The sequence below is a fragment of the Nyctibius grandis genome, chromosome 2 (assembly GCF_013368605.1).
Source record: "Nyctibius grandis isolate bNycGra1 chromosome 2, bNycGra1.pri, whole genome shotgun sequence".
Taxonomy (NCBI): domain Eukaryota; kingdom Metazoa; phylum Chordata; class Aves; order Nyctibiiformes; family Nyctibiidae; genus Nyctibius; species Nyctibius grandis.
Window position 1 is genome coordinate 122645902 of NC_090659.1, and position 22730 is coordinate 122668631.

A 22730-nucleotide genomic window follows, 5' to 3' on the forward strand; every position below is an offset into this window, starting at 1 on the left:
AAAGACCAAGAACTGATAGATGTTTTCTGATCCTCTTCCTTTTTGTTTTTAAGTACTGGTAGTAAACAGCAATATCTTGGTGTGGCATTTAAAGGCTCGATTTATGTTCTTTAGCGGTCAGGAGGACTCAGTTCCTAAGAAACTCAGTCTGTAATTGCAGATTGCAAAGTTTGGTTTGTGTGTTCTATCAATATTTTTCCTCATAAACCAGTTTAGGTGTTCAAAAACATAATTTACCCTCTTGTTGCAAGTCATTGACTTTTTTTTTTCCTGTGTCTTCTGTTGCATTTAATAAACTTAAAGTGAAAAGACAATTTATTAATTATTTTAACAAAGACACTTTTTTACATAAAAATACATATTTTATTTCTGGTATCAGTTTTTCTCTGTGTGCAGGTATGTATGCTTGCATACTGGTACATATATACAGTGGTTTTCTCACAGGTGTAAATCCCAGGCCATGCTGTTATGTGAAGCAGAGCACTATCATTTATTCACACTTGCTCAACTCTCCCTTCCCACTTGCCTTCTTACACTGTCTCATTCTTTTGTTCATTCCTTCTAACCTCATGATCTACAAAAACACTTTTAAACTATAGGACAGCACTTTTGCAAAGACCTCTGGCTGCCCAAGCAGAGACATTTTATCATGGCCTGATTTCCCAGAGACTAGGTGACTGATGTACCGAATACGTGCCTCCTGGAGGTGTCTGAATCACTTCCCATGGAAAGAAGACACAGAAAATCTCAATCAGTTTGAAATCCTCAAGTGCGTGCCCAGTTCAGACAGATGCAGGTTGCTGCGTGTACGTGTCCTACTAGCTGTGGCAATTATTAAATGACTCACACATAATTGAGACTTCCTTTCCATCGGTAATTGTTCTAAGAGGGTTTTCCTGCAGTCCATTAAGTAACCTCTCTTTTGTTCATTGCAAGAATGTATAAAGAAGGCAAATTAGCCTTCGGGTGCCCAAAGGCATGAACTTAGATCCTATTTCTTTTATTCTTTCTTTCAGGTTATTCCAATCTGCCCACCACACGGACGTCATTATTTTAATGTTGAATACCCAGACAAGGGTGCCATGGATGTAAAAGAAAGGAAACCGTATCGATCTCTGACTCGGCGCCGCGACACTGAGCGCCGCTACACCAGCTCTTCAGCTGAGAGTGAGGACAGCAAGGTACCCCAGAAGTCCTACAGCTCCAGTGAGACCCTGAAAGCTTATGATCAAGACTCCAGGCTGACCTACAGCAATCGAGTCAAAGACATGGTGCACCAGGAGGCTGATGAATTCTGCCGAGCAGGTGAGTACATTTCAGCAGATGCTGCTGCAAGCAGCGTGAGTTGATCAGCTGAGACCTGGGGCTGGGTGGGAGGCTACCTTTGAAGGACTCTGAGGCCAAAAGCAAGATATGAGGAAAGAGAGCAGCAAGGAATATCTTCATTGTATGCACAGACATGGGATGCACACAAACCAACATCCTTAAGTGGGATGCCACTAGCCTGTGTTCATTAGCATCTACTAAGACACATTTTCTGCCTCCAGCAGCCCTTTGCCAGTTTCACCATTAGACCAGATCCCCTGTGCACATGCGACACAGTACTGACATGGTATGGAAAGTCCCTGCTTGCTCAGGAGACCTTTTCGCTATGTCATGTGCCTGGTCTGACATGAAGGAAGTCAACAAGGATACCAAGGCAGAAGATAATGAGGGGAGAATACCACTGTCCACACTGTTCATCTGGGCTACAGCAAAACCCAAAAAGCCTGGAAGAAGGGAGGCAACTGAGCTGCAGTTGGGATGAACCGCCCTTGGCATTGTACGTGGCCTGCAGGCTGTAGGTTTGAGATGGGGACAGGCTCCAATATTAAAGGAGTGATAAAGAACCACTTTTAGGACTTAGGAGTCCATTTAGTGAATCTGGGTCACAGTAGCTGTGAAGATGTAGAGGTTCAAGGGTCAGCATGGGCCCCACAGTCCTAACAGAGATTCCAAATATTCTCCTTTTTGTTGCTAGCCTGAAGTCAGTGCAGTTTTACATTTTCACTGCTGCTGTTGCCTACGTGATGTAGATTTCTGGCCCCTACTATAGTCTCATCTTCGTTTTTCTGTAGAGACACAAGTGTCTTAGTTTGGAAACCAAGCAGAGCTTCGCATAAATTATTTTTAGAAGTCTATCAAGAAAAGCATAAAATGGCAAAGTGAGTCAAACAGAGCAGGCAGCATTCCAGACAATGAACACAGAATAGCTGACCCAGGCTGCTCTGAGCGCACCCTCTGCAGTTTGAAGAAGCTGATTCCCCAAAAAGAATGCATATAATTGCACTCGTTTAACTTGAGGGCCGCTTGATTTCATTCTTCAAACACCAGGCACTTGTGGTTTTGGTGCAAGACTCATCCTTAAGGCATGCACAAGCAAAATGACTTGCAGAAGTACCTTCGTGTACATGGCTTTGGTGTTTGTATTGCATAACTGCAACATGCAATAATTAACAAAAGGGCCAATAGATGTTTTAAGCAATACTTTGCAATCATAAAAGGAGTTTCCCTCTTAGCAACTCTGAAGTACTTCATCCTCTCTAAGGAATCTACGAAGTTATAAAGAAAAGGAAACCTTTTAGGTCATTGAGTTTGCTCACTTCATACAATATATTCACCATGCAGGATAGATGTGAATTAGTACAGGTCAATGGTTTTCAACCTGAGGGTCTATGAGGCCATGCAGGTCCATGGACTTCTCCTAAGAAGCCCACAAAAGACAAATAAGAAAAGCCAGTCTACTGACAGGGAGTATAAATTTGCTATACACAAGTTCATACCTCCCTAGGAAAATTGTGCAGGATACTGAGGAATAGTGAAAACCGCTGGTCTAAGTGGCTGGAATTAATTGAAAAGAAGTTAAGATTAACCATGTCAGGGCACCAGTTCTACTTCTGATATATCACCCACAGATTTTTCAATTTATAATTTTCTTCTAGATTATCCTGAGAGTCCCAAAACTGGCCTGAAGAGTGTTAACAATAACCCCATACTTTCTGTGCCACATTTTCCACTAGCAGAAAGCCATGAATGGACCTCACTTTGTGGTGCTGCTTGGCCTCATGCCAACTGAAACCAAGCCTTATTAGCCTGCTCAACATCAACAAGGCAAAGTGAATTTCTCTCGTGCATTGGTTTGGAAGGCAGAGGGAAACATTTCAAATTGACCAAATAAATTCAGTAAATAAACAAGTCAGCATTTAAATTGTTTTAGCTAGAGTGAGAGTGCCAGCGAACGTGCAAGTCAGCACAGGAAAAAATAGACCAGATCTGAATTTAAAAGTCTCAGATATTTATTATCTTCCTTTTATTGACTTGAGTTCTTCCAGCTTAAAAGGCAAGAGTGAGCATAGAATATGAAAATCGATGCATCTCCTGCTGCTTATTGCAAATAAATTTGATTTTCAGTTAATTGTAGCAGTCATTTTTCATAATTTATGAGCTGCTGTTACTGGAGAGCATCAGTCACGCTGCACATTGATGTGTCTGATGATGTTGAGTGTGGCTTGTTTCAGGGGAAGGTGGAACGTGCCATTAGTGACTCAAACGCGCAAGCAAAACCAAAAGATGACATTTTCCAGTACTCCACAGAAGGTAGTTTAAAAGCTATCTGGCCTTGCACAAAAGTCAGAACTGGAAGAGATGAGTGAAGTCTCTGGGGAGATAGTGCTTCCTTGCGTTTATAACTCAGGTCAAGTTCATTTGCTACCTCATGCCGTGGAGTAGCAGAGGATGCTCTGTCAGACTGCTTTACAATCAAGTTAAATGGATTAATTTGCCACAAGCTTGCATTGTGCTTCCCAAGCAAGGCCCTAGGGCTTGACGGAGGTGTGAGCCCCAAGCAACCTTAACTGTCTGCTCTGTCTGAAAGCTTTAATCTTGTTTGGTCAATTAAAAAGGTGTGAAGTTCATGAATGCTTTATACAGTTTGAGTGCTATCAGTTGTAGATCCGTAACCAGCTGAATCATGGCTATTTCCTCCTGACATCAAAGAGTTCCTTTTCTGAGCTTTATGTGGAAATGTTGTCGAGTCCCATTATTCACCTTGCATTCAAACATCTTCTCTCTGTTCACTGTAAGCTGCAAAGTCAAGTGAATGAAAAAGTGCAGTAAAATAGCATCTGCTTGGGGCCAGATGATAATTTGACACATGTATGCTATAATACAATTGCCACTATGATCTAGTGGCAATTACAGAGACTTGGTGGGACGCCTCGCATGACTGGAATGTGGTCATGGATGGCTATGTCCTGTTCAGGAAAGACAGGCCACTAAGGAGAGGTGGTGGACTTGCTCTTTATGTGAGTGAGCAGCTAGAATGTATTGAGTTCTGTCCAGGGGTGGATCAGGAGCGACTTGAGTGTTTGTGGGTGCGAATTAAAAGGGGCAGGCTGGCAGGGGTGATACTGTTGTGGGTGTCTATTACAGGCCACCGGATCAGGATGAGGAGGGTGATGAGGCCTTCTACAGGCAGCTGAGAGCAGTCTCGCAATTACAGGGCCTGGTTGTTGTGGGGGATTTCAACTACCCTGATATTTGCTGGGAGGCCTACTCAGCCAGCCATCCTCAGTCCAGGAGGTTCCTCCAGTGCATTGATGATAACTTTCTGATGCAAATGGTGGATGAGCCAACTAGGAGAGGAGCGCTGCTGGATCTTATCCTCACTAACAAGGAGGGTCTGGTTGAAATGGTGAAGGTTGAGGGCAGCCTTGGTTGTAGCGACCATGAGATGGTAGAGTTCAGGATCTCATGTGGCAGGAACAGAATAGCTAGCAGAATCACAACCCTGAACTTCAGGAGGGCCAACTTTGGCCTTTTCAAGCAATTGCTAGGGGAAATCCCATGGGACAGGGTACTAGAAGGTAAGGGGGCTCAAGATAGTTGGTTAGCATTCAAGGACTGCTTCTTCCGAGCTCAAGATCAGAGCATCCCAACAGGTAGGAAGTCAAGGAAGGGTACCAGGAGACCTGCATGGTTAAACAGGGAACTGCTAGGCAAACTCAAGTGGAAGAAGAGGGCGTACAGATCATGGAAGGAGGGGCTGGCCACTTGGGAGGAATATAAGTCTGTTGTCAGAGGATGTAGGGAGGCAACTAGGAAAGCTAAGGCCTCCTTGGAATTAAACCTTGCAAGAGAGGTCAAGGACAACAGAAAGGGCTTCTTCAAATACATTGCAGGTAAAGCCAACACTAGAGGCAATGTAGGCCCACTGATGAATGAGGTGGGGGTCCTGGAGACAGAGGATAAAAAGAAGGCGGAGTTACTGAATGCCTTCTTTGCCTCTGTCTGTACTGCTGGAGGCTGTCCTGAGGAGCCCCGGACCCCTGAGGCCCCAGAAGAAGTCAGGATAGAGGAGGAATCTGTCTTGGTAGATGAGGGCTGGGTCAGGGACCAATTAAGTAATCTGGACGTCCATAAATCCATGGGCCCTGATGGGATGCACCTGCGGGTGCTGAGGGAGCTGGCAGAAGTCATTGCTAGGCCGCTCTCCATCATCTTTGCTAAGTCGTGGGCAACGGGAGAGGTGCCTGAGGACTGGAGGAAGGCGAATGTCACTCCAGTCTTCAAAAAGGGCAAGAAGGAGGACCCGGGTAACTATAGACCGGTCAGCCTCACCTCCATCCCCGGAAAGGCGATGGAACAACTTGTTCTTGGTGCTGTCTCTAGGCACATCAAGGATAGGGGGATCATTAGGGGCACTCAGCATGGCTTCACCAACGGGAAGTCATGCTTAACCAACTTGATAGCCTTTTATGAGGACATAAGCCGGTGGATAGATGATGGTAAAGCTGTGGATGTGGTCTATCTTGATTTCAGTAAAGCGTTTGACACAGTCTCCCATAGCATCCTCGCAGCTAAACTGGGGAAGTGTGGTCTGGATGATCGGGTAGTGAGGTGGATTGTGAACTGGCTGAAGGAAAGAAGCCAGAGAGTGGTGGTCAATGGGTCAGAGTCCAGTTGGAGGCCTGTGTCTAGCGGAGTCCCGCAAGGGTCGGTACTGGGACCAGTTCTATTCAATATATTCATTAATGACTTGGATGAGGGAATAGAGTGCACTGTCAGCAAGTTCGCTGATGACACAAAAGTGGGAGGAGTGGCTGAGATGCCGGAAGGCTGCGCAGCCATTCAGAGATACCTGGACAGGCTGGAGAGTTGGGCGGGGAGAAATTTAATGAAATATAACAAGGGCAAGTGTAGAGTTCTGCATCTGGGCAAGAACAACCCCATGTACCAGTACAAGTTGGGGACAGACCTGTTGGAGAGCAGCGTAGGGGAAAGGGACCTGGGGGTCCTAGTGGACAACAGGATGACCATGAGCCAGCAGTGTGCCCTTGTGGCCAAGAAGGCCAATGGCATCCTGGGGTGTATTAGAAGGGGTATGGTTAGCAGGTCACGAGAGGTTCTCCTCCCCCTCTACTCTGCCCTGGTGAGGCCGCATCTGGAATATTGTGTCCAGTTCTGGGCCCCTCAGTTCAAGAAGGACAGGGAACTGCTAGAGAGAGTCCAATGCAGAGCCACGAAGATGATTAAGGGAGTGGAACATCTCCCTTATGAGGAGAGGCTGAGGGAGCTGGGTCTCTTTAGCTTAGAGAAGAAGAGACTGAGGGGTGACCTCATTAATGTTTATAAATATGTAAAGGGCAAGTGTCATGAGGATGGAGCCAGGCTCTTCTCAGTGACATCCCTTGACAGGACAAGGGGCAATGGGTGCAAGCTGGAACATAGGAGGTTCCACTTAAATATGAGGAAAAACTTCTTTACGGTGAGGGTGACCGAACACTGGAACAGGCTGCCCAGAGAGGTTGTGGAGTCTCCTTCTCTGGAGACATTCAAAACCCACCTGGACGCGTTCCTGTGTGATATGGTCTAGGTAATCCTGCTCTGGCAGGGGGATTGGACTAGATGATCTTTCGAGGTCCCTTCCAATCCCTAACATTCTGTGATTCTGTGATTCTGTAATACAAGACCTCCCCCATGCAGCAGGGCTCAGAGACAAGCCAGGGTGGTTCCACGAGCGTGAAACTAGACTCTGGAAAAGTAGAAATCTGACTGTTTCTATTGGATACACATTTTCCACTGTGTGATATTTAACATCAAGAAATGGAAATGTGAGGAGAGCCACATGCTTGTGTGGTTTTGAGCAGAGAGAGAATCATAATTCAGTTCTGGATATAACCTTGAGGTCCAGACCTGATGAACAGATTTCAATAACAAGTAGATATGATCTTCACTGTTCAAAGGTAGGTTTGGGCCTGAACTTTCCTGGAGATCATGCATTCAGATTTATCTTGTCAAAACACGCCTGAGCTGCAAACACTGCTCTAAAACTGAGTCTGTGGCCTGTGCATAGATTTGGCAGGTTCCACCTCTCTTTTTATTGCAGGGGATTTACTTATTGAAATAACGGGAAGCAGCCAGCTAGACTGAATGTGATCACCGGTGTTGGTATTTGGCCATGATCCAGGGCCTGATGCCTCCTAGGGGTTATAGATAAAGTTCCTTAATCCACCCACTCAAGGCATAGCATAACAGGAGCAGGGGTGCATTGTGCCATATAAATGCACAGTGCAGCTACAGCCATTCACGGGTGGCCAAAATCTTTTAAAGACATTCAGGGCTGAAAAATAAAATCATGCATTAATAAATAAATGTGGATTCAAATGGAGCTACTAATTGCTCTTCCCAGCTTTCTCGTGCAACTTTCCGAACAAAGCGTGTAATATTTGAAGCCTCATTCACATCGATTTGGTCTGATTTTGAAGCTCTGCAGGTAACTAGACATGAACTCAAGAGTCATTTTTCAGGTTATATTTTTAGTCATCTAAACAATTGCATCTATTTGCAGCCAAATAACCTCTGCTGTGACTGTATCAGAATGAATAGCTAAACTGAGTCAAGGTGTGAGTGGTCAGCAAGGAGAAAGTGAGATCGCCGCCAAAGGAAATTTAAATCCCCAGCATGTAATTTCAGGGATTTCAACAAGCAGAAGTCACTCAAATTTCCTATTGTAGTAGAGTTGCCAGGTGTACAGTAGGATTTTTGATCACCGCATGCCTCATTTTGCTTTTCTCCTGAGAAGATTACTTTTTGCCTCTCCTAAAGAATTCCGCCATTTCTCCATCTGTCTTTGCTTTCAAATTTGATGATTTCATTGAACACACTCTGAGTTTTTGTTCAGTTCCAGGAGTAGAAAGCCAGCTGCTTTTTGGTCTTGGCATGGTCGCTTGGTCTTACACTAAGCAAGACCACAAAAAAGGGGAATCTTTGATATGATGTTAGGGCTCGGGACACTGCTGTGCCCCACTTGAAGAGAGAAGATGAACAGTTCTGCCATTGACTTGTGCTAGATGAAACCATCCCCTATGAAAGAGTAACCAGGCTGTTGTGTTTTCTCCCAGGAGCCAACTTCTCTTTGCGAGAGCTGGGTCTTGAAGACGTGACACCCACACATGGGACTTTGTACCGGACTGATATTGGGCTGCCTCACTGTGGCTACTCCATCAGTGCCGGCTCGGATGCCGACACGGAGGCAGATGTGGTCATGTCCCCCGAACACCCTGTGAGGCTCTGGGGACGCAACACCAAGTCCGGACGCAGCTCCTGCTTGTCGAGCCGGGCCAACTCCAACCTCACCCTCACCGACACGGAGCACGAGAATACTGAAACCGGTAAGTGGTGACAGCGCATGTGGTATCAGCCTTGAGCTCTACCAGGAATACCTCTTCTTACCACTTCACCTTAATCTTTCTTAGGTTTTGTGTTGGTTTTTTTTTTTATTAGACTCAGTGAAAACACTCTTCTAACAGCCCCATGTCGTGGCCTTTTGTACTATCCTACAGAGTGTTTGTTAATAAACTGCTGGAGAAGCTCGTACTTATTTATCACAGCGACAGAGATCATTAAGTGGCTGTAATACTCTCTCTGCTTTTAATAGTGACCTTTCAGACAAAAAGCATTTAAATCTCCCCTCCCCTGGCCGATGCTGCTCTTACCTTTGGTACAGATTTTCAGGGCAGATAATTTCCTTCTTTTCCTTGCCGGTTCCTTGACAGGAGCCATTTCATTTATGTAAATTGGCTGACTGCTCTCTGAAGGAAAATGATGAAATATTTTTAGAAGCCTTTTTCTTTGTGCAAAATAAAAGCTGAAGGTCACAGATTTTTTTATCTCTGTAACTTTGTGTCCCCAGCTGCGGGGAATCCTGCATGTGTTTTGTAGGTCTGCGAACATTTTGGTCAGCAGTTCTGCCAAGCAGTGTAGGAAGGAGAGAGGCTTTTTGATTCAATTGCAGCTTGACCGGGGAGTTCACACAGCCCTATATGCCTTTGCACCTTTAATTCAATTATGGCACAGCCTGCTTCTTAATATAGCCGCTGCGTACAAGTCATTGGGAGCTTGAGCTCAGCGCAGAAAGCTGATGTGAAATGACTGTATTACTTGGCCTCTCTGTGCTTTTTGCCACAGTATTATACTGACAAAGGATGATAACTTTTCCTTGGGAAGACATGACATGGTGAGACATACACCACCCACGTGATTTTATGTTTAACTTCAACAAAATTACAGTAGAATCTTATTGAATTTCTGCTCAGAGATAATCATATATTAGGCAAAGGTCAAAGATAAATGACCTTCTGTTTAATGGATGCACTGAAGAATCTTTTTAAACTATGTTTACAATATTTCTTTAAGTTTCCTAGTGTAGTATCTTACAAGTTTCACCCATTAAGACAGGCAGGAACGCAGTGCCACATTATATTATTTTCCTTCCAAGTCTTGTGTTTTGATGAAAAAACAGAGGGGTCATCAGGGTCAATTAGAGTTTTGCACAATCCCATGAAATCGCTAGAAAACAATGAAAAGCAAACACCTTGCACTTCCATCCCATTCTCCTGTATCCAAAGCTCTTTCTTGTGCTTTCCATGGCGGTGTATGAGCAGCTGTGATCCTATCCCATACATTCTTCTTTCCACGCCTGCTAAGAAAAGCAAAGTATGGAATTTTAGTCTTTTTTTTTTTTTTGTCTTAAGAGAGAAGAATTACATTAGCTGCCGGAGCCTTTTTCACTGATTTCCGTAATGCTATCGCTACTTGTGCAAATGCAACTTTGTACCTACAGATCACTTACAAATGAAATCAATTAGCAACAACACATTAGCAACAGCACATGCCTTGAAAGGCTTTACTGAAAGTAATAACAGAGGCAGTAGCACTCATGTCAGCACTGAGACAACCTCCAATTCCTCTTCCCTTAAATTTAATGACACACTAACCATTTGTTGAACCATCGCCTCATAGCAATTAGAAATGGGAAGACAGAAAGGTGGAAGACGTACCTGCACGATTTTTAAGTGCTGCACAAATGTAGAAGGAGTTTCTTTGGGCCCTAGACATTTGCAGTCGTAGATGTTGAGTGTTTTGAATGAGAAAGGCTATATCATACTCAAAAATACAGTGTCTGTGTAGCATAAATAAAATCTAAAGAGTAGTGGTGTCCAATATGTAATTGTATGTTCGTGTTGACAAAAAAGAGGTGGTGGATCTTGAGGGAAAATATTACGATCCAAACTGTGCTGTTGGGGAGCTTCAGTTGATGCTTAGACTTCCCTGGGAAAATGTCAGAGACATCAGCCAGGTTCAGGTCAGAAAAACTGATCCAGAGCTGAGAGAAAGGCATATCATTTCGATAGGGATTGCAGTTAAATTAATGATATAAACATACCCAAACAAAGGTTGCAAGGGAGGAAGATAAGAAGGACTAAGGAAAAGACTTAAATGTTCACAAAATTTGGACATTTTCATTTTGTAATTGCTTGGCACAGGTAAAGATGTGAGAAACTTTTGTACACAAACCCTTCACAGCCTGAAACCTACTGTTGGAGCAAATGAAGCCTGAGATCCTCTCAGAAGCTTTGTCTAGCAAACATAAAGGTTGCTCTGTGTGTCCTCCCTCTGCACATAAGCAGTGTTACTCTGTGTGCTCCGCTGCTAGCTATCACATAAGGTATTTTGAGAAAACCCAGATTTATGGGAGAAATATTTTCAAGAAGACACAAAATTTTGCTAATGGCAGCATAAAGTAACATAATGCTATGACTCAGTTTACAGGATACCTTTATTAGTCAATATTAATTGTTGACAGTATTGATAGAAGTTATAGCCTTTAGCTGAAGTCAATATGGAGCTTTATGAACCTGCCATCAATACAAGATTTTATGGCGCCCATTAAACCAACTTTTCCAATGAAGGTTAACATCAGCAATTTTCATGCTGTTCATTATTTATCCAAAATAAATAATCAGAATTTACTTCTGATGTTTGTAAATCCAAAGCTGTCAAAGCGGGATTCTACCGAGACATTTTATTGTGTTCTTAGAAAATGAGAGGTCTGGCTCCCTTGAAAAGCAGGTTTGCTTTTGTTTCAGGAGTGGTGATGCCTTGAAGGAACAGATACGCTGCTCAGTAAGTGCAGCCACAATCCACACCTCTGTCTTTAAGGAAAACGATGAAGTGCCCTGGTTCCATGGCATATTACAGTCCATAAATCACTTGCACAGGCAGCTGGCATGAAAAGCCAGGCATTGCTTTATCTAAACTGTTCCCAGGCTTTCCAGGAGGTTGAATACTTTTACTAGGTTAAGAGTCTGTTTTCACTGAAGAGTAGCTTGAGTTATAACTCTGGCATAGCCCTGAGCTCAGATCCTGCACACCTAAACAGCCCCAGTGCCTTCCCCTCCATTGGGCACTGCTTTTCGCTCAACCTGGACAGTCACTTTGCAGAGTAAGGGGACAGAGGGGACAGCTCGAATTACTGCATCTTGTCTGGGGATAATGCAATCACTCTGTGCTGCTAGTGTAGCAGGAACTTCATATAGCGCAAGGGTTATTCTGCAGTGTGACCATCTAGGCTAAGCTGAAATCATGAATTCCCATTAGCAGTTCAGACCCATGCACAGGGAGGAGTTTGGTTCCTGGAAGTCTAGCAATTAAGCTAGGAGAACTTCTTTCTTATACTCGTTCACACCGCTTCTCAGCAAGATGATTCAACCAAAAGAAGTTCCTGAAGTGGTCATTTGGATTTGAGCCTGGAGTTAACTGGCATTACCTTAGGTAACCCTGAACAGGCTTTATATTGAGCCAGCAATTGTTTAATATAGAGAAGAGCACAATGAAGGAGAAAAAGGTAATAGTCTTCCAGGAACTGACTTATTTTGCAGCAATTGAGTCACATACTAAAAGCAAAATACTTCTAATCATAAAGGTATCATCATAAAAATACAGTACCACAGCATAATTTATATTGGAAGGCATTGCTGAAGGTCTCTGGTCCAGTCTCCTGCTTAAAGCAGGGCTAACTTTGAGGTTAGATCTGGTTGCACAGGGCCTTATTCAGTAACACTTTGAGTATCTTCCAGGATGGAGTTCTGGTGCTGACCATGCTTGTTGTGAACAACTCTTCTCCTAAAATCTAGTCAGAATTTCCACTGCCGCAACTCATGTCCATTGCCTGTCATCCACTCAGTGACCATCTCCAAGAACAGTCTGACTCCATCTTCTGTATATCCCCCATACCTAAAATAGTTAAAAGACAGCAGCTAGATCTCCCTTTAGCCATCTCTTCTATTAGCTGAACAAAGCCACCTAGATCCTTCTCTCCTCATAAACGGTTTGTAGGCAGTTAGGCACTGGAGGACATAGTAAGAGAAGCCTGAGGAACTCCAGTGCTAAAAGTATTTAAGTGTAAACTAGACAAATAGCTGCTGAGAATGGTCTAGATTGGATGCTGCCTCAGTCAGAGTGATTGTACAAGGCCTCTTGAGCCTCCCTCTTTCTCCAGTTTCAACAGTTTGTAGCATTGCTGTGTTTTCTTTGCCTTCAGGGCCATGCAGGACTATTCAGATTGGGCTTTGAGCACCTCAGGATTTTGTACTGCCTAGGGCACTCCTAACAGATGTAGAGATGGACAGTGTTTGTGTATAAGCACCCATGAAATGGGCTCTGAATATTTCCTTTGGGTCTGTAAGGGAGATCTCACCCCAGATCCACCCAAACTGTTATGAATCATGCTAGTAGTCCCCAGATCGATCCAAATATGAGAGATGGGCAGAAAATGTAGATATTCCCACACAGAATCCCTTCCCACAAAAAACAAAACAAAACAAACAAACAAACAAAAAAAAACAAACCACACTTTTTTCTCTGCCTTCAATGTGATAATGAGCTTACTGGTGTATTCAGCACAGTTCCAGGATTACTTTAGACCAGGGCCAACTCTGTTGTTAAAATTTGTTTGTGAAAGTGGAATTTCAGTCCTTTTCTAAAAAAAAAATAAAAAAAAGTACAGTTTAACTTTCAGCTATTCTAAAGAAGCTGAGAAAAACTAAGGATTCACTTTAGTTTTAATCTGGGCTTAGTGTTAATATCCACCAAGGCCCATAGTTTGTCAAATATGAGAAGGAGGAGGAGAGAGGGGGAGCAGTTTTCTTCATTAGCAGGACAAGTCAGCAGTGATTAATGCTGTGTATATGTGCAGAGTGGAGCTGATGTTTCTCTCTGTCGTCATCTCCTCTTGGGAAGAATGTGGGCAGTATCAAGCAGCCAGAAGGACCTCACAGGCAGGATGAGTAACATCAGATGGCTTGAGACAGTTCAACTGAGCTGGACATGCTCAATTGTGATATTTTGTGTAAAGAAATTCTTGCAGCAGAAGTGTTGCTGAAGTGTGGCATTTTCTTATCTAGTGGACTGAGAGATTAGTAGACATGAACTAAAATTCCGGATCTAACCACCCTGGAAGCCAAAATTCAGACTGCAGGACCACTGCTGTCAAATTGCGCTGTGCTGCTTCTTTCCTTCTTCACAATTCAAAAATATGTAGGAAACGTGTCATCCTGCAAACAATTCTGCATGTATTTCATGTGTGCAAAAGGGATGAGAACGGCACTGCTGGACTCAAATCTCCCATTTAACAATGAATTGGATGCAGGTACGATCAGCCCCAGCACTTCCACCACGCATCTGTTGGTCACCTCTGTTTAGGAAGAACAGTTTAATCTCAAGGTCCATTTGTCTTTGGCTTCACCTCTGAAATCATCAGTCAGTGCCAAAAGTGATATGGTGACTATAGCAATACAGACACTCACTCACTGGTGACAAGATTAAGAGCATCAATTCATTTTACATTGCTGGACCCACATCCTACAGAGAGGAATAATTTTTCTTTTAGTCACCACTGTTCTGAGATGCATTTAAATGAGCTTTAACTATCAAACAAACAACCAGCCCAATATCCAAACCTGCTCTCCAAGTCTTATCAACTTGACCAGAAAGGTAGTGAATAGGTTGTAGCTAGCTTTTACTTTCCCATCAAATAAATTGCCTTTATGGAAAATTCTCATAGGCTTTTATAAAACTGAAACGTACTGACAATCAGGAGATAGAAAGCTCACATGATAGCTCTGCCTGCTCTACCATCACAGACCCAACTCTTAGCCATTTTAATTGACATAATACATGATTTAAAGAGCTCTCTTTACAGTAACTGCCACATTTTCTGCTTCCACACTGCTTAAGCCATCACTGCTGCTGGAAGGAGTGCTTGAGAAATAGCATAGGAAATTAGGACTCAATAGATTTGAGTGCTTATAGAAGACATTTAGAAACACAGGGGTACGTTACAGCAGGAAATAATTAAAGACAAGTCTTTCAAACAAGGAACACCAAAGAAATGATACATTTTTATTTCTCCTGGGTAGTTAAGAAATCTAACTAATGCTTTCACTTATTCAGTTGTGTCTGATACAGACCTCACTGAAGCCTTTGAATAGTTCCATTGCCATCAGCAGTGTCAGACCAGGTCCTAGGTGTACGGTGCTAACTAGCTGGTTTTGCAAAATAGTCAGAGCGCCAACATTGTGCAAATCCCAGTACTCTTGGTTAAACACACCACAACATGCTGTTCGCTGCTAGGTTTCTTGTATACATTTTGGCTTCTTATTAAATCAGAAATCTGTCCCCATGATCAAGCTACATGCTTCAAAATTTCATCAGCTTTTTCCAAATATTTTCTCTTCAGAGCTATTTTACAATAGCTAGGGGAGCTCTAGTAAAATGGTAATTATTTCTGTGTGTTTTTCCTGGTCTCTTCGGTTGTCCAGAGTTCATCTTTTAATGTTGTCTATACTTGCTACCAGACGCCTTGCAAGGTTTTCCTAAATACCTCTGACCCTCTGCAGAGGAAGGACTTTTACTCAGTTTTCTTCACGTTAACCCTTCTGTTTCCCAAATCATATTGACCCAAATCGCTGGCCCAAATTCATTTCAATATATCAGTTCAATTAGCAGTGCCAGAATTACTGTGTAATCTTAGCATTACAAATTATTTGTTAATACTGCAGTTGATAATCCATGGTGACTTTTCTTTTTATTACCTTGTTTTGCTGAGCAATTTCCTTTCAGGCTTCATACACTCTGTTGTTAATATTGTGACCGTGGTTGCAGTAACATCGTCTTTTTTTTTTTCCTCCTGTGAAGTAAATAGTGCATTATAAAGTACTCCCAGTAAATGAGTGTGTGCTTCAACATGCTTCTTCTGCAAACTATGTAGGCAAAAATGTGATGCTCAGACTCTGGAGAATTCAGAAAGGAGATCTTTAAGAAAAAAACATTCTTTACAATAAATTAAAAAAAAAGGAATGTGCTATGAGCTATACTTTGTTAAGCTTCCCTTATGTCTTTTGTGTAGGGGAAGACAAGAATAAATTAGAATTACCCGGTCAAGATCAGGCATCTGCTGGCTGTCATCTTTCACTTGCCTCCTATCAGTTGTAACCCTAATATTAACAAGATGTTTCATCTTGAAATAAAAATTAGCCAGAAGCCTTACCACTAAAGATCCATCATCAATTGCAGTAGTTGTTAGTGAAGAACTACAAAAATGAGTAGCAGATCCAGAAGGGAATTTTCACTAATCCCCTTCCCTGTTTCAGCTCCTTAAAACTCTTAGACTGATCCTTTCCAGGTAGGATTTGCAAACAATTCCCCATTTTCACAGTACCTAGGGATTGCTTGGATATTGCAACCTACTGAAGCTGCCTTACAGAGATGTTCAGAGGCTTGGTGATCACTTGAAATGTGAAGGTCAGGGGAAGAAATGTGCCTTCAGGCTCTTCAACCGTAAAGATACTGATATTCCTATGAAGAATATTAGTCCTAAAAAGGAGACTTTAGCTATATGACCATCCCAGATGCTACATTCTCCACTGAAAAATGGCTCCCTTGAAGACTGTTACATCTTCCTTACTTGTGATCCAACTTTCCAACCACTGACATTCTTGATGATGGATTCCTCCTTTTTCTGTCCTCTTATGTTTTTTGTCCTTTTTAGATATTAGCCCTGAGACACTTCTTGAAAGTGAAAAGGTGAGGCACCACCTCACTTTTTCATAATAAGACTCTCAGAGAAAGTTTATGTTGATGGGACAGTAAATTGATGGGATTTAGGGCAACAGACCCTTAATCTCCCTCCACATTCAGCCAAGCCCCTGTCCACTGGGTGTAAAACAGCCTTTCAAATGAGGATGCCACTGTCTTTCTGGCAGGATTCAACCCACTCAGGAGCTGATTGTCCCTTTGGTGGCACCTAGCTAACCCCAGGGACAACAGAGGGAGCCAGTGGCAACCATAATCCCAATTTAGGAGGTGAAGGTACATGGGATTAATCTGAGTTTAATAATGCAATTGCTGCATTAGTGATCAGTATCTTGGTTTTGTTCCATGGTGAAGGAATTCCCACTGATTTCTAGGGCTAATCTATCTCATCACTGGCCTGTTTGCCTCTAGAGGAAAAGAAATCTTTCCATTTTCTTTTTCTATTATTTTTATTCCCATACAGTATGTCCCATAGAGCATGTATTTTCTGTATTACTGTAATCTGCATCTGAAAGGATGCTGACATTAAAACCCTTCACAATGTTATTTTGCTGTAATGAACTGCAGTTCAATATAGGTTAGTGTGTAGTTTTCACATTATTATTATTGTGATGATGGTGAAGCCATTAAGCAGGAAAAAAAAAGGCCCAAACTCTAGAAACTCATTAATAGCCTGGATATTAGGGGAGAGGACATGTAGAAACAACATTAACAGGTAAGAATTTACTGTTCTTTTCAATTATGCTGTTAATTTTTGTCCTTTCCTTCGCCACTTTAAACCGCCTTGCCATGGAGATTTCTTTTTAAGAAAAATAATTACATTTAGTAATATTGCTGGCAAGCTGCCAAGTATTCTGGAAGTAAATCTGTGCATTTTTTACACTATTTTTGAGTGCTGTAAATAGCTGCTTTTGGTGTGAAACACCCTGGGGGAATACAGCTAGGTTCAGCGACATAGGACCTATTTCTCTTTTGATAATAATACTTTCTTCCAGCATGGTTTTGGGGTGGGATTTGTGTGTCAAAGCCAATGGAGAATGGCTAATGCCATGGAGGGAAGGCTATGGTCAGGATGTCGAGAGCCATCAGAGCTGACGTGGACATCAGCGCTTGGGTCTCGATGGACCTGCAGCTCAATATGTATTTGGAGTGGGATTTGGCTTTTAGGACCAAGCTCTGTCCTAAGCAAACGATTGAGCCCTCCTGGGACAGATGGAAGAGAAGGAGCGTGGAGAAAAGCAAAGGATTAGAGGGGACAATACATCTAAACAAGGAAGAGGTGATGGCTGAGGGCCAAAATGGTCTGATATCTATCAGGGCCGAAGGATCCCTACCCCGTAGAGTTAAGCCTGCTGGTCAAGCATGGACCAGAGAGCCAAAGCTTGTTTTCCCTTTGCCTTTTCCCCTTTTTCTGCTTCATCCTGGATGTGTAGAGGTCACACCAAGCTGCAACGGGCAGAACATATCAATACGTCACCCCAGCCTTTCAAAGAGGTACAGCACTATTTCCTGCACAGGGGAAAGGTGTACCAGGCTTTCTCCCCAATCTGACACTTCCAGATGCTCATGTCTGTATTTCTGAATTCCCGTTTGGACAACTACATCTGCTTCTAGGTCCAGTACACAGAGTGTTAGTCCACATCTGGTCCAGTCTTCTCCAATGCCCCTTGAGGTATCTGGCTTTGCTTTTTTTTCAGCGAAGATGCATCTCCACCCATAAGCAGAACAAAGCAAGAAGAACGAATGTGTTATTTTTGTTTTACCCATGCCCAGAGGTGCGCACTGAGCGCCAAATAAAGGAAAGCACAGCTTCTGCCATGAGAATTTGTTCATTAAAACCTCATTGCTTTATTTCTCAGAGGCTTTGGATCAACTTTTAGCAAAAATGCTATTTTATTCAATCCAGGGCAGTGATTGAAAATGCAGCACTGCTCTACTTCTGCAAAGTTTTCAGTGTCTCTTTGAACTGACCCTAAAAACTTTAATTGTATACTCTAAGTCAGGTTATTGTTTGTTTTGTCTGTCCCAGCACAGATCATTTTGAAACATGCGCATAAAGAGAAAATAATCACTCCTATCTGGTGTTCATGTAGATTAAACATTTTACAAACCTAACTTTGTTATGGCCCAATCAAAAATAAGTCTTTGCTACAGGTGACTAAATTATACAAACACATTTGGGGAGCAGACACATTATGGGATTCAGAGAAGGGCTGCTTTTGGGTGGGCACCGGACTGCAGCTCGAGAGTTTAATCCATGGCTCTGCTACAGACAGTGCTTAACCTTGGCTGTATCACTTCATTTCTCAGTTCCTTTTTACAAAATGAGGATGTTGTTTCTTTTTTCTCTCCCCCCCCTTTTAAGTTGTGAACCCAAATATTTTCTAATCAGACATACGGATAGCAGCAAATAAAGCAACTACACTCCAGTTCTATCCAGTAATATATTAAGTGAATTTTCCACGCTGAAGTGTTTAAAATATTGGCTTAGGCAGCCCCTCAAACATGCACTGAATATCTTGGGGAATTAAAAAAAAAAACCTGCTTTTTGTTGTTGCTATTAGTGCATTTATTTACAAGCCGAGTGTTGAGCGACTGTGAGATGGAGAGCTTCAAACAAACCATGCAGCACAAGCCATTATACAAAAAGCTGTCCTGGAGACCACAAGAACTTCCTGGGTCCTCTAATGGTCACAGGCACCCAGGGCACTTGCTGGGAACAGTGTGAAAGGCTCTGAAATGTGCCATCTCTCCCCCGCCGCAGCACCCAGGTGGTGGCTGTTTTCTCCCCTCGCCACTCTCTCCGTAGGCGAGACCTTTCCATGCCAAGCAGCGCGAGCCGGCAGGCAGCACAGCCCTCTTCTCGCTGCTGCATTTAATGACCCCCCCCAAAGTGCTGCAGAGCTTCCACAGCCAACTTCAGTGGTGGCAAAGTCAGAAGCGAACTACTTCATCAAAATGACAGCTTTCTGCCACATTCAGAAACACACGCTTTGATTTCTGCCTTGGTTTGGTCGCTTTGTAGTGGGGGAGATGATAGAAATGTTAATTATTTTTTAACTTAACACATTTCTTCTTTTAATAGATAAACTGTTTAAACAAAATGGGAAATTACGGCAGGCTCAAGGAAGGCTTAAATTCAGAATAATCTGTTAGAGACTTGTAAATATTTTTTCCATCATTTCCAAGCCGCTATATCCTAACTGCCAAAGTTTTAAGTAAAGTTAAAGTAGTGAATCAGGTGCAGTCTCTGGGTGAGCACCTACAGCCCGTCTGTGGAGGTGTCAGATCAGCTCCTGACAGCAATTGCTTCTTCTACAGGTGGAAAAGGAGATTTTTTTTCACATCAAGTCATTCAAGTAGATCAGCTCAAAGAGCATGTACAGAAGCCAGAAATCCACCAGCAGTTGAAAAGCAGGGGAGGGAAGATCTGCACGAATAAAACCGGAGACAAGACATATTATAGTGACTTCCAGGACACATTACATTAAGAGGTTGCCACCCCAGGTACCCATTCCCATCCCCTTGCAGGGGTTCTCTATCCCCGTGGTCATGCCAGTACAACTGCTTGTGCAGTCCAACTCTGACGTGCCCCAAAAAAAGGTGTGATTTAAAGCCTTTCCTCAAGGACAGGGTGTCAGTGTATAGAGCCATGATTTCACACCTCCCGTGGGACCGCTGCCATCCCATGTAGAGAAATCAGGGTAGAGCAGCAGAAATCCCACCCAACAGAAAAGCTTCCCCAGTTCAAGAGGGACACAGATCTACTGGAGAGAGTCCAACGGAGGGCTACGAGGATGATGAAAGGACTGGAACACCTGCCTTAGGAGGAAAGGTTGAGAGACCTGGGGCTTTTTAGTCTGGAGAAGAGAAGACTGAGAGGGGATCTGATTAATGTGTATAAATAGATGAGGGCTGGGTGTCAAGAGGAAAGGGGCAACCTCTTTTCACTTGTGCCCTGCAATGGGACAAGGGGCAATGGATGCAAGCTAGAGCACAGGAAGTTCAACCTCAACATGAGGAAGAACTTCTTTACCGTAAGGGTTACAGAGCACTGGAGCAGGCTCCCCAGAGAGGTTGTGGAGTCTCCTTCTCTGGAGACTTTCAAGACCCCTCTGGATGCATTCCTGTGTAACCTGCCCTAGATTGGTCCTGCTCTGGCAGGGGGGTTGGACACGATGATCTCCAGAGGTCCCTTCCAACCCTGAACATTCTATGATTCTATGATTCCTGATTTGGGTAAAAAAATGGGCCAGTGGCTGAGGGTGGGGTGGCAAAAACACCTGGGAGCCATTTAAGCCAGCACTGCCAGCAAGGAAGAAGCATTGCCAAGCTCTCTTGGAAATGCACCTCTGTTCCAGTTCCGCAGCGACAGCTAGCGCTGTCTTTGTTAATGCCAATTCATTCTCTGTGCGAGACTTATTTTCTTCTCATATCTCCAGCAGGTTCAAGCACTTTTATTACACTCGGTTTGGGAGGAGGAGGAGGAGGGGGGTGAGATTATGACTGGATTTCTGTTTCCTTTTAAATGCAGCTTGACGTGAATTCCAAATAAATGAAAAACAAAAAAAAAAAAAGTCCAGCAATCATCTAGTGAATAAGAAATCTGTTGTTCACCATTTTCTCTTCGTAAAAAATGTAAAACGTAGGAATCTGAATAAATGCATGCTAAACTATATAATTGCTGAAATAAATATGTATAGATATAGGATATTCTTTGATTTAGCATAAAGAAGCAGCAAATTATACCAATCAGTGAGAATCAACCGGTTTTAAACGAAAATAACTGAAAAGTACACATGCAAAACAAGATTAAAACTGATTATTTAAATCAAGATTCTCTGTTTGCTGGTTTAAGCCATGATTACAGTTTAAATCAAGCCACCCTGCCATGAACAGTTTAGGGAAAATGATTTCTCCCTCTTATATAATGCACAGATTTTATGCCCGACAGAGCCTCGTGCTGCTTGTAAAGGACGTGGATGTACTGATCCTCCATCTCCAGCCACGTTCTTCGTTTGGTTCTAGTTTGGTTTAGGTGTTTGAAACAGGTAAATGGCAATCCTTGGCTGAAAGAGTGTGAATCTGGAAACCCACAAAAAAGTCTCCAAGATGCTTTTCCTTTTGGGAGCCTTAGGATGGAAATTACATTTAGATTCAATTGCAACCCCGATGCCAAGCTGCCATGTTTATCCCCCAGTAACATGGGGGCTGGAAAAGTAGCCACCGCCCAATATTAGAGTGTTAAGGGAAATGTCTCCCTCTCTCCTAGGTATTGCTGCTTTGTATAATCACGTTCCACTTAACAAAATTCCCTTTGCACCTGCAGTTGGATGGGGTGTTTCTCCTCCATTAAATTGCTCTGTTTTGCTGCTGTGCTCTACTGAGCAGCTGTTAATGTTCCACCCCAGAGGTGTCTGCCGTTCAGTGATGGGTGAAATGATTAAGGCTAGAGAGGCACTTGATCATTTGGAATGAAAGGTGCTACATAAACATACCCCACTAGTTTTATTAATGCTCAACAAAGCAAACTTTTCCTGTAGCTGGTTCTACTCCTCCTCAGGATTTAATACAACATGTTCCCTCTGGGAGAGGTGGCACACGTGCAGTTTGCTGGATGCATTCTTCAGCTTTTCTTAAAGAAGCCTGTTTCATAGACTGATTATTTATTTGACCCATCATGTGCTGGGGGACTGCCATGAAATGAGTGCTCTGTTTGCAGAAGTCTGAAGGAGTGTTAATCTTGGGCCACTTCTCAGGAAAAGGAAGGTTGGGCATTGCAGAAACCCTGGTGTCAGGAGAGTAGAAAACTTGGCATGGGATCAGCCTACGAACTACAGAATAGGGAAAGGGCTTAGAGGAATGCCACCTGATGGAGTTATGAAGAAAACGAGTCTTTTCAGGCAAACCAGGCTTCAGTCTTTAAGCATGTTATAAGTTTGGGTGATAAAGAGAGGGTTACTTACATGTTTGCAAAGTGTTGAGGTCTGCGTGGCATTGGCTCAGGCATCAGCTCAGGCATCTAGATAAAGGTTGATACAGACATTTATGCAAACAGAATATAGATGTATGTATTTGTAAATTATATGCCTAAACCAGACTTGTTGTGATACACAGCAGGAAGGAAAACGTGCTCTCATTGTCCCCTCCCAAGTCTCAGTGTCCCTCAGCCCCACCTGTTTTTGGCTCTTGACTGGCCATGAAGTGTGGTTCCCCTTGAGGAGAGTCCTTCCCATTCCATCTGCATAGGACCCCTT

The 22730-nt window shown here is 43.1% G+C and overlaps 1 protein-coding gene across 3 annotated transcripts in view; it reads left to right on the forward strand.

The window, feature by feature from the left end:
- Positions 1-1082: 1082 nt before the first annotated feature.
- Positions 1083-22730, forward strand: part of TENM4 (teneurin transmembrane protein 4) — a 359290-nt gene continuing 337642 nt past the window's right edge. For all 3 annotated transcript variants that reach the window (XM_068395558.1, XM_068395560.1, XM_068395561.1), the window contains exons 1-2: positions 1083-1305; positions 8442-8711. In XM_068395558.1, coding sequence (XP_068251659.1) covers positions 1083-1305; positions 8442-8711 — 493 coding nt within the window. The remainder of the gene's footprint in view (positions 1306-8441; positions 8712-22730) is intronic.